Here is a 12,135-nt window from a genome sequence, read left to right on the forward strand (position 1 = left end):
CTTCTATAAAATATGCACTGCAATTAAATGTTGGTCCGCGTCACATTACTAAGTTTACTGCCCACAATTACTAGCTTTCTTATGTTTAGAGACCAAAGCTCAGATGACATTCCCCAATTTAATTTCGTTTAATCACTGCCGGCATTTTCTTTTCTTCAACGGCTGTCTTATATATTATCAACTGCTTTCTATAATATTAATTTTACAAAGTAACTAAGTCGATAAAAAGGATGGGACGGAATTTTTCGAGGATTCTTAAACCGTTGAATTTTTCTTTTTCTTTTTGTATTATGACTGAGAGAAATGTGCTTTTGAGTGTGAAGAGCATACCAATTTTTTTTTTTCGTGTAAAAGTAAAGGTTAACCCTGGCTTATCCATATTTCATACCTTATTGCACGTTTCCACTTCACACACAAATATGTTGTCCAAATTGTATATTATGTATCATCGAAACGAATTCATTTTTCATTCATGGTAAATTAATTTCGAATTTTCATTATTGGTGTCGTTGGTGTGAGTGGTTTTTTTTCCTGTTCATTATTGTTAATGAAATTATATAATCCACAGCCTGTTGGGATTTCGTCGTGCTATGCCAGTTGTCGGTCGTCTACTGAATATAACAACGGATATTTATCAGATTGCGGACCCAGAACTGCTTAAAACTTTCTTTGTATCACCGTCCAATAATTTATGCTTTCATGGTAAATGTTCATACTACTGCGATACATCACACGCGATATGTGGTAATCCTGATACTCTTGAAGGATCTTTCGCGGCTTTTCTACCTAAATTTGAACTAGCAAACAGAAAGGTAAGATTAATGATTTCATTAGAATATAGCTTGTGCATGAACATAGTGTTCACATGTTTTGGTTATCGCATAATTTATGACTTAATTAGAATAAGTGCTCTGCAATTTATAATATTTTATGAACAAGATACAAAATACAATAATAAATGCGATATTATTAAAATGTCAGGTCATAGTTACTATCAGTGGAGAAAATGCTCCCCTCCTCGTCTCGCATTCAATTTTATTTAATTTGTGTTAACCGTGCCAGTTGAGCGAACCGGTTGAGTGAACCAGTTGTTCAATTTGACTGTAGGTTTAAGTTTTAACTTTCTTTTCGGGGGATTCGGTTATTCTGTTTTATGAATGTTCTGTGTTGTATGTGGTTGGGTGTTTGCTCTTGTTGTCTGGAACGATATATTGCTGGAAAACGGAAAACGGAAATTTGAATTTACAAAACAACGCTACGATATATTGTGCGGTATTTAATTACCACCTAACCGCATACCTCATCTTAAGTTGATTGGAATGTTTTATGGGATTATTCAGTTTTCGGTACATTATGTATGCGATGCACAATGGAAATCCATATAAATATGGTATAATTATTACATAGGCATTTTGTCGTTCTGGAAGGTGCTTTGTCGACTTTGATAAAATATCATCATCAGCGTCATGGGTTTCTGGAAATTTCATTTCAATTTAATACATCACAATATACCGAAGAGAATACCACCTCTATATATATGCAGATTCTATACATTGTAGAAGGAATTAATATATTTTAAATTTACTATATTTGTCATACATTCCTGTACCTCTGACGATGGAAGAATATTTCAATTAATGCCGTTTATAATATATTCGAGTTAATACTTGTGGGTTATGGATTTTTTTGTGTGTGTGTGTTGGTGCACAGTTGCAGGAGTCTTTAGATGGTTGCGGTTAGCATACATATTGATTCAGACCCTGAGTTTCAGGGCTCAATGTTCAATTTCGGACTTTAACCGCATACAAAAATCAGATTTAGTGATCCAGTGTACACGGACTTTTTCGTCCCTCACCAGTCGCGGACGGAGATTTATGTAATGTTGTTAGATTTTGCAAGTAGAAAAACCATTTTGTTCTGCGACTTTTCTGATTGCGTTAAAAGTTCCCCTAGGTTTAGTAGGTCTAGTGTAACAGAAGTAACCGATATAACAGTTTTGTTGCGAAGTTGTGATACATTTGCCGTTTCTAAAAGGTTCACATTCTAGGCCAAACCTAACTTGTTCACTTGATCATTGATTTTTGTATATGTGATTTCTGTAGCAGTTTTGCAGGTGGATGTCATGCACTGATGATACTAGTCACATTCCAAAAATGTTCTAGTTCTAATAGAAATGGTTTTAGTGGAAATAGACGAAATAAGTGAGGGAGAACAGTTAATCATATGCTTGCCTGGTTCAGGGATTACTTGAATAACGCTTTCGAAAATGCCGCTCCGTACACTAGACTCAGCAGATGCAGGGCTGTTTTTGACAATTTTAATTCTGTTAATTCCGAAAAGAAATTCGGAATTTGTCGGTACCTTTAAAGAATTATTATCATCGATTTGTTACTTAAAAACTATTTTCTGAACATAAATATTGCAGAGATCCCGGTTTTTCAATTCTTTCCCCGGAAATGTTAATGAATAATGTTTTCAAACCCGGTAGCAGAAACAAAATTTCCTGGTAATCAAAAACTTAAAACTGACTCCCAAGTTCATGCATTTCCTGGTGCTTTGTTTGATGAAGGCTCAATTTCTCGGTATCAAAATTTTTTCAGAAAATATTTCCCGGTAACTAGGTTACCACGATACTACTTGATTGTCATGCCCGATTCTTTCAATGATTTTGGTCATCTTCGAACCTAGCCTGTCTTATATTTAGAAAAAAGAAAAAGAATCTTTTTGAATTCGGTACAGAACTGCATTAGAAAGCGTATAAAGCGTAATGCACTTTTGCGAGGATCCACAGCAAAGAAATTTAAAAAAAATTAAATCGTTATCAACTTCGACAATCTGATTTAGATTTTTGTGTGCAGATGTGACTCGACCAAAAAAACAAGGTCTGAATAAGGTCGATTAATATTTCAAATATGCGTCCGATGGGAATGATTTTTTTTTTGATCTGTGCAGGATCGCTTCAATCACTCTTGAATTCCCTTTTCGAATGTAAGAGTTGATGGATCTGTATTACTCTCAACTGACAATTGAAATAATCTTAAAAGACCTTGCTAAAAATGCAAGAATTATTAGTGAGAATTATAAGAGAAGCTCACATTTTTACCTGTACATTTTGTATTTACTACTTGTAACCGCTCGGACTTATCTTTTTTTTTTTTCGATGAAAGAGTCAGAACATCTACTTAAAATTTCGAGTAGTTGCCCTTCAGTAATAGAATGCTTTTCATCCAAGCCGAGATGTTGAATTTAATGCAAACAAAAATTATAATACGGCTGCTTGTTTAACAACATAATAATTTCGTAAACAATGATGTCCGTGTGGATGTAGCCCACTTTCACGAGCTTATATAATTTATGGCAATTTGTAATTTTCATTATGACTGGTTAAGGACATGAATCGCTGGAATACTACATTATGCGACTGTTCCAAATTATTCACAATGTATTTGTAAATGGAAATCCCATGAGACTTAATGAAAGCAATTTAATTTTACGGAAATGACTCCACAAATCTACTGAGTGAACTCACCCTTTTTTTCATTCTTTTTGTACTTTGCTTTGTTCGAATAAAGATAAAAATTTAACGCACAGAAATGCCTTTCAATTTACATTCCTCCCACCTCTTATACCACCCCACTTTCCAAATGTAGCCTTTTTTTTCGTACTTTTTAAACAATTAATTCTTTTCTACCACTTTTTATTTGTTTTGAGGTTTCAACTTTTAATTCTTTCCCGACCAGTAATTAAACGGAGTGATGTACTCGTACATAATACAGTCGTATTAAGTTCGAAGGTTTATTAACGGTTTGTTAGAATTACTTTTGTCGTTGTCCGGGGTTAAGCTTGCCATATCGCATTTGGAGGGTTGGTGTTGTTTCAAGTGGGTAGCATTTTGTTTTTCTTTTTGTTTTCGTAGAATTATGGTATTGCCGATTTGATAGACATTTATGATAATAGAACTGGACTGGGTTCACACCAAATATTGATTTTATAATGCCCGAGATTTTACGCCTTTCACCATTAAATGGACTTAAGTGATTTTTTTTTGATTATCACAACGTGTGTGTTTGTGTGTTCTAGTTTTAGACTCTACATTACACGCAACGGATTAGTTTGGTACGAGAAAAATTCTGTTCTAAAAATATATCCAACGCGCAGATTAAAATAAAATCAAAAATTTGTCGAGTCCATGACCCCATTCATTCCGTTGAATATCATCTAGACTTGATAACACATTGTATGAGCAAATAGCTATTAGCTACAAGTTAGGAACAATACTCTTCGTATTATACAAATCCATTTCCGTACATACTTACATCGCACTGCTGCCCACAAATGATTGCTGAAGAACTTATATTGCCACATTTATCGAAATTGTCTATAATGTCGTACATATTTCCAGGTATGGAGACATCCATGGAGACGATCGTATCATAAGAGAAGAAAGGCTCAATGGGAAACAGAGGCTGATTATTGTTCAATGGTAAGTTGGAAAGAATTTCGAAAAAATCATCTTCGTTCTTCTTGTTATCATTAAAAATCGTTTCGTTTTATTGGATCCTCATTAAGTACTTTATATTGGCATCTATTTTCTCTGGCAGCATTTTTATTGCATTCGGCAGTAATTTTAATTAAAATTGTCGACAGAAATTTTAAACAATTTTTCGTGATCGTAGTTTCAAATTGTAGCATTTTTATGTGGAGTGGATCTACCCTTAAACACCGCGAATACATGATGAGCTTCTTTTTACGCCCACTAAGCTGTAAAAGATTAAAAATACTGCCGAAATGAATTAAATTTACTGCCATAAGTATTAGATGCCCTTTATATTTTCACTGAAAACATAAAGATAAATAATAATACGAAAAAGTGAAAAGGATATCATTTCGATTGAAAGGCATGATTCGTACATTTACAGGTGTGTAAGATCTGTATATGATGTTGTTTAGAAGGAATTATCATTATGGCCAAATCGTACATTCGCTATTCGTAATGTTATTGGATGGGTCTTCAAGATGAGATGAATTTTATCTCCGTTCGTTTTTTTATTTAAAATTTCCAACTGTAATAAAAAGCAACCTTTTTTCGGCCATCAAATAGGGTGCAGTTTATTGAGCAGACGAATTAAGAGATATGTTGGGGAGTGTTTCTTTTTATTCTTCTTCTGTGTCAGGTATACACACACGTACTCTTATGCAATACGTATACAAAAAAAAACAATCAAAGAAGAACATAATTCGTGGCAATATCTAGAGAAATATGCGCACAAGTTATGCTGCTGGTACTCGTTTACTGTGTCACGGTCTTTTAAGAAAATTTGACTATTGAACAACACCAAGGTCAATTGATGAACATCGATAAAGGTCTGGTCCTAAGCAATGCATGGAAACCAATATTACCAAAAATATCAGACATAGCACATACACCAAAACCAACAGAACAAATAACATAGCAACACGCACACATACAAACAATCACAGTAACCGATACAATACATTAGTTCCCTGAAGAAGATTACTGACTAATCGAAAGCTCGGAAAATAGTATATTTTAACATACCCCAATACACACAAGATGTGTGTGTACGCGCGGGCGAAGCCCAAACGAAAACACACATTGAGTGTGTATTGGGGTATTTTGAAAGATATTTTTCTGTAATAGTGAGAGTGTGTTGGTGCATTCCTTACCAACCTTTACTTTCCTTCTCGACCGTTTACTTTACCTACCGACCGATTCATATCATAGCTCACCAATACACTCTCACGTATACAGAAATACTATATTTCAACATACCCCAATACACACAAGATGTGTGTGCACGCGCGGGCGAAGCCCAAGCGAAAACACACATCGAGTGTGTATTGGGGTATTTTGAAAGACATTTTTCTGTAATAGTGAGAGTGCGTTGGTGCATTCCTTCCCAACCGTTACTTTCCTTCTCGACCGTTTACTTTCCCTACCGACCGATTCATATCATAGCTCACCAATACACTCTCACGTATACAGAAAAATAAATTATCAAAAAATCAAACCACGTATACAATTATTAAAAAATTAATCTTTAAATTACTTCTATGGTTTAAAACATTTTCTAATATTGATTCTGGCACGATTTAGTTCGATCTTTTACGACCGTGATGAAGATGGAAACATCAAATTTTAAATTTTTTATGATGTTTCCTCCTCGAACATTTTCTAATGTTCGATAGGAAGTCGGTTACTTCTGGGGATCCTGTCTCTGACAAGGTGATGCATATAGTTTGTGCGAAAGACGTTCTGACCTTTTCTGGCCTCTGTCTCGTATCATCAAAATGAATGAAAGATGTGGAAACACTTCGACTGAAAGATTTTCTATTTTTTGCCACATTTTTCCAAATTTTCCCAAAAAACTTTTTTTGTGAAAATTTAGGAAAACGTCAGAAAATCTAGGAAAATGTAGTAAAGGCCAAGAAAATTTCTGAAAACGTTTTCCCAAAAATGCTTACTGTGTGGAGGTCATCATACATAAAGTATGTCTTATATTTGTATCTCTTTCTATCACATTTCCAACCATATCTTGCATCTCTTACGCACGCTTGACATACTTTATGAATGATCGAAAAGCAATACACCTAATAAGATAACGTCCCATAACTGACAAAAAGATTTAGTATACACTGCATTGTAAAAGATATGTTTAAATTTCCTTGGACTGAGCGTAGATCGTGCTTCCCTTGACCGTTTTGCCATTAGTCGTATTCTTATCACCCTGTGCTTAAGTCTTCACAACTAATCTTTCTCGAATTAATTTTCCTAAAATCTTTTTCGCTTCAGAAGACAAACATTCTACACTTTGTTAGTGTTCCAACTACACGACGAGCCATTCATATATATATTTCTGCTAAATATATTAATATTTGCATTAAATGAATGAGCAAAAAACAAATACGGAAGAATTGCACACAGGATATTATAACGTTCTACAAATCCATTCGGTTTTTCTGAGAGCTTACAGTATACCTTTTAAGAATTTCATGAAATTTAATTATAAACATTTCGTCAAACATATACCCAAATACGGTCTATATATCTGGTACTAAGCAAATAAGTATCATATTAAATGACATTACCAAATTGGTTGTTGCTTTTGACGTATTAATCACTTCACTTCAACTGAAAACTCTATGTGATTCATTTGAGCGAACGATGTGTAAACATAAGGTGTGGTTCGTTCGACTCAAGTGGTCATTTCCGTTACAAATCCGTAAGGATATATGACTATTTGAGTGGCAAATACGAAAATGTTTTCTAGCACCTACGTCATTGTCGAAAAAAAAAAAAATTATCGACCAAGAAGGGCACATATGTTCGGTTAGTTAGGACGTTTTTCGTCGGTGAAATTGGTTTTTGGCAAAACAATAGAGAATTCTGTTTTCCTCAGAAATATTTCAAGACATACTGGACGATGATATCCGAAGCGATTACTGATTCCGTTACGCCATCTATAATTATTATTTGTCTTAAAATAATAATTAATTTCGTTGAGTCAGCTCGGTTTTCATTTGCACTTTAAATTAGTTATAAATTGTAGGTTCTGCTAGCGATGCAGAAATACTTTTTTTATCCACTCAAAATCGTAGAGAAGATGGCCTTTAGTTTGCCAAAGCGTTGCCAAGTCAACTCTCGCTAAGTGAGCCTGATAGTCTCTATTTTTGTTTATGAAAATAATTCTCTCTGCAACTTTGTCAAGTGGCACAACGGATTTTTGCAAACGTAAATATTTATGTCGAGAACAAAAATAATATTTTTTTTGTTGGCTTCTTTCTCCTAACAAGGACAACCATTGCTAAATATAGTCTCGACTATGTACACAATTCGGTAAAACAGAAGTGAATTGGATTAGCTGGAGATTCCATTTTTTATAACACAATGATATTAACACGAAATAGGTGAATAATGTCCGGCAGTAATGTTTTTTTATATATTTTTTTTCTCGTGATTGATTACTTGATGTACTGATACTGAGTGATAGAAATTGATGTTACGTTTTTTTTTGGGTAAAAAAACGTCTCATCAAATTTGTACCTCTTAATGTAGATCTAAGTAAAACAAATCGCTTTCTCGCTTTATGCGTTATACCTGAAGCCTGCCACGAAAATCGTAACAATTCAATTAAAATTTAATATCACTGATTGCATATTGATAGAACAAATGCCACACTCTAATACTTTTTTTCTCTCGAAAATCGATGGCATTTTCTCTAATATAAACATCGGCATTCATCGACGAACCATACACAATAAACAATAAACTTAAGCTCATAGTCAATATTTTTGCGGGGAGAAACCTTTATAACCTTTCAGATTTTTGTTTGTTCTTTTAATCGAGATAAAGTGCTTTTTGGGAGTAAACTTAACTATGAAAAATTGACTACGTTGGGAAATAAATCAACATTAAAAATGATTTTGTCATAGATGTTTGTGGTGTAGCAGTATTCGGGGTTCAATTATTTAAATTTTTTTTTTTGAAATTGTAGCGAATCGGAAGCTTTTTTTTAGCGAGAAATTAAATTATAAATTACAATACGGAAAAAAATGATTTTTTTTTCGTGTGATAATAATCTCGCTGACATAATTCAATCAATAATTCATTATTACATTGACAATTTATCCGCTATCCGTTATATATCCATATTTGTCACATAAATTCAATCGTATACCACTTGGTGTTCGGTAGTATATTACCTACGAGAGATTACTTACTTATCTGCTGAACTTTTGTTCGAACGAAATTTATCTTCATCTTAGACTATTTTGTAAGATTAAGTACAGCTTTCGGACATCACGTAATTTGCAACGACATAGATCCTATTTCTTGGAATTGAATTGAATGATAGGTGATGGGCAAATTGCTGCCATAAGCACCAGTAAACCCGACCCGAGGGAACCCGCGTACCTGTTACGTGAACAAATCTAGAACATGTCTATTTCGATCTGTTACTTCTCTAGTAACGTTTCCTTTGCAAACAGTTCTTCAACTGCCACAATTTGCTCTAACATTGAAACCGATTCTGACAAATCCGTAATTTCTCTTTTTTTTCTACTGTTTTTCAGTCTTCATTTAGCGATTTTCATTTTTTTCTGATTATAGACTAGTGTTGGATTTCGTGTAAAGATGGACATTTTGCGTATTTACGTGATTTTACCGGTGACGAAATACGCAATACGAAATGCCACTGTTCTACGAAATCCGAGACACTGTGATTCCTTAAAAATATTCGTAAAAAACACACCTTAAAAAACTAACTGAAATGGCACTCAACAATACAAATGGTCGACATAACTTAAAACAGGCATGTTGCTGACCTTTCAGGAAATAGTCTTTTATATATCAAGGGATAAAACGATGAAAACGCAGAGTTTTTGTGTGTATTTTGTTTGATCCGAGATGAAGTCAAGATCAATAAACACACGAAAACGAGACTTTTTACTTTATGTGATGGATTTTACATGATTTACTTTTCATCCCTAGGGATAACAAAATTATGTTTGTTGGCGCCGAATTTTTGATTAGATTAGTCTGTCAGTCGGTGTCTGAGGTATATGTCTAACATATTTCGTTTGACTGCTCTCTGCGCTACCCTTAACTAGTTCGCTGATGCTCTTGTTAGAGTATGAGAGTTTTCGCAACCGAACGGATTGAAAGCACACATGCATCGAAAACGTTCCTTTTTGAAACAACAATCCAAAATTAAATAAAATTGCAACCCGATGTCTGTAAATGCTTTACAATTTCTTCCACTTTTAACATTCTTTGTCACTACTTTTCACTGAAAGTATTCAAAGGATAAGAATTTCGTTCAATACACTAATGGAATTGATTGTAAAAAATTAAGCTAATGGCATTTTCTGTTACTTTGAAGAATTTTTTTATATATATATTATGAGCGTTCCAGTCGTTGGAAGAAATAAGCATGGATAAATATTCTTTTGAGCGCATCGTCCATCGTACAAATAGATATTTTGTCAAGTATTTCAAATTCACAGATAGATTCGAAAGTCCACATACAGCTCTATGAGTTTAATGAATTACTGCTTAATTTAACATCAACATTGCATTAGAGTATTGTTTGTGTATAAATATAAATATACGTACAACGTATTCCGTACGTACACGTACATGGCCATACCAAATTTATCGATCAGTATATAAACTTTCTACAACTATATGATGTGTGCTTCACCTATACCAAAGCCAAAAGCCAGGATAATCAATTCTGTGTTTATCAAATTCAAGACCGACTTTAATGTTCATCAGAATTTATGCTCACTTCAGTGTAACGTATATGTAATTATGTCGTATAGGTAACATTAAGTACCTATGTTATGAACATTAGGCCATCTTATTGATACATTTCGTAAAATTTACTTTATATGGCATATGAACCGTAATACCATAAATATAGAGACATAGAATTTCTAATTTGGTTGACGCTCAAGTGTTTATATGACAGATTAAGGATATCCCACCTTATGATGAAGGACGAAGGCTATTAGACTTAATGGATATGTCAATTTTCGATTTTCTGACCGGAAATATGGACAGGCATCACTATGAAACATTCAAGTAAGTAACGATTTCTTTTATATTTTTGTTTTTGTTAAATACATACACAATTTACTGTAATTTATTTATTATTAAGATTCTTTTTTGAATGCGTTGAACAGTTCATTTAACCTGTAGAATTTTTTATTTCCTTTTCGTGTGCAAAATGTTTTTCCTATGCAAGACTTTGAACATTCTGAGCTTTAAGTTTAGGTACACCGACGATAAGAGCTAGAAACCACAGAAATGTCGCTGGAAACAAATTCTTAATCAAAATATTGTAATCAAATTACATTGACGGTATCGAGGCATGCGTTAGGCAGTAGAATAGTACACAATACAATTAATATTCCATGTGCAAAATTTATCATTACATAAAAGGGGCGCAAGTGACAATTCGGAAAGATTTACACAGATAATTTGAGTTTGGGGTAAAATGGGATTTCCGCTATTTTCAGATTATTTTTTTCTGCGTATTACACAGCTCGTTTCTCAAAGGAAATTAATTCAATTTTTGCGTCGCATAAGCAACAACAATCAATATCATAGCACATTCAACTTGTTCGATGGCATCTTTGTCACACTCATGTTTAAGATAGGTAATTTGTTGAGTGTGTATGGAAAGTAAATTGTAAATTTCAAACGTTTATGTATACAGCTTGATGTTTTGGTCGCATAAAACCGATCAGAGACATTAGCTCCTTTCATTTTTAATTGCGCTAGTCTTATTTGGCTTGGATATATAGTCAGAAAAACGGTCTTCGAGACCCACGAATCAAAACTTTTTTTCGATTTATTCCCTCCATAGCGTCTAATAGTTTTAAGAATTTTCTGAAATTTTTTAGAATTTAAAAAAATGGAATTTTCAAATTTAAAATTCTTTTGATAATTTTTAAGAATTGTAAGGAATTTAAGAATAAATATTCCGAACAATTTCCTGGTCCCACAATTGACACAATTGATGGCTACACAGACCATCGTCACAATAATGACAATTTTTAATTTTCCTCCAAAGTCAACGAATCCTATACTCAGGCCACCGAGCAGCCACCAAAAATTTTAATTTATTGCCTAGTGTTTCATTCCCGGACACCCTCTTCAGAAATGCGTATAGTAGAACAAATGGTTCTGTATAATAAAACGAAATTTAATATTCCACATTTTGTGTTTGAAACATGATTTCCCACTAGTTTTCATTGATAGATGAACAATCGCGATTAAAGAATCTTGAACCAAGATACAAAATTCGTCTAATTTATTTGATCGTTATGACAATTTTGTCGTGAAAGCTTAGGACCAATATGTTTTCAATGTCTCGTGTGTGTGTTCAACACAAGAAATTTAAATTATCCTTTTTTTTCAATGAGTGGAGTGTGCGATTTTGAAAAAAAGTCTCGTATTTCAATAAAAAGAAGATTTACCATGAAAACCATTGAAAAAAATATTTAATAGAAATTATTGAAAAATATTGTTGCCATCCCGATGCCATCCCACTTATTAGAATCTTAGTAAGAATCCAATTAGAATGAATTAGAATGGTTCGGATACCC

The 12,135-nt window shown here is 33.5% G+C and overlaps 1 protein-coding gene across 5 annotated transcripts in view; it reads left to right on the top strand.

Annotated features, from left to right (window-relative positions):
* The window catches only part of LOC119070472 (extracellular serine/threonine protein CG31145), a 109,067-nt gene that overhangs the window by 90,681 nt on the left and 6,251 nt on the right, over nt 1–12,135 (top strand). For all 5 annotated transcript variants that reach the window (XM_037174830.1, XM_037174828.1, XM_037174829.1 and 2 more), the window contains 3 exons: nt 569–812; nt 4,403–4,483; nt 10,494–10,606. In XM_037174830.1, the coding sequence (XP_037030725.1) occupies nt 569–812; nt 4,403–4,483; nt 10,494–10,606 (438 nt within the window). The remainder of the gene's footprint in view (nt 1–568; nt 813–4,402; nt 4,484–10,493; nt 10,607–12,135) is intronic.

This window comes from Bradysia coprophila, assembly GCF_014529535.1.
Source record: "Bradysia coprophila strain Holo2 chromosome X unlocalized genomic scaffold, BU_Bcop_v1 contig_79, whole genome shotgun sequence".
In the NCBI taxonomy this organism is placed as follows: Eukaryota; Metazoa; Arthropoda; class Insecta; order Diptera; family Sciaridae; genus Bradysia; species Bradysia coprophila.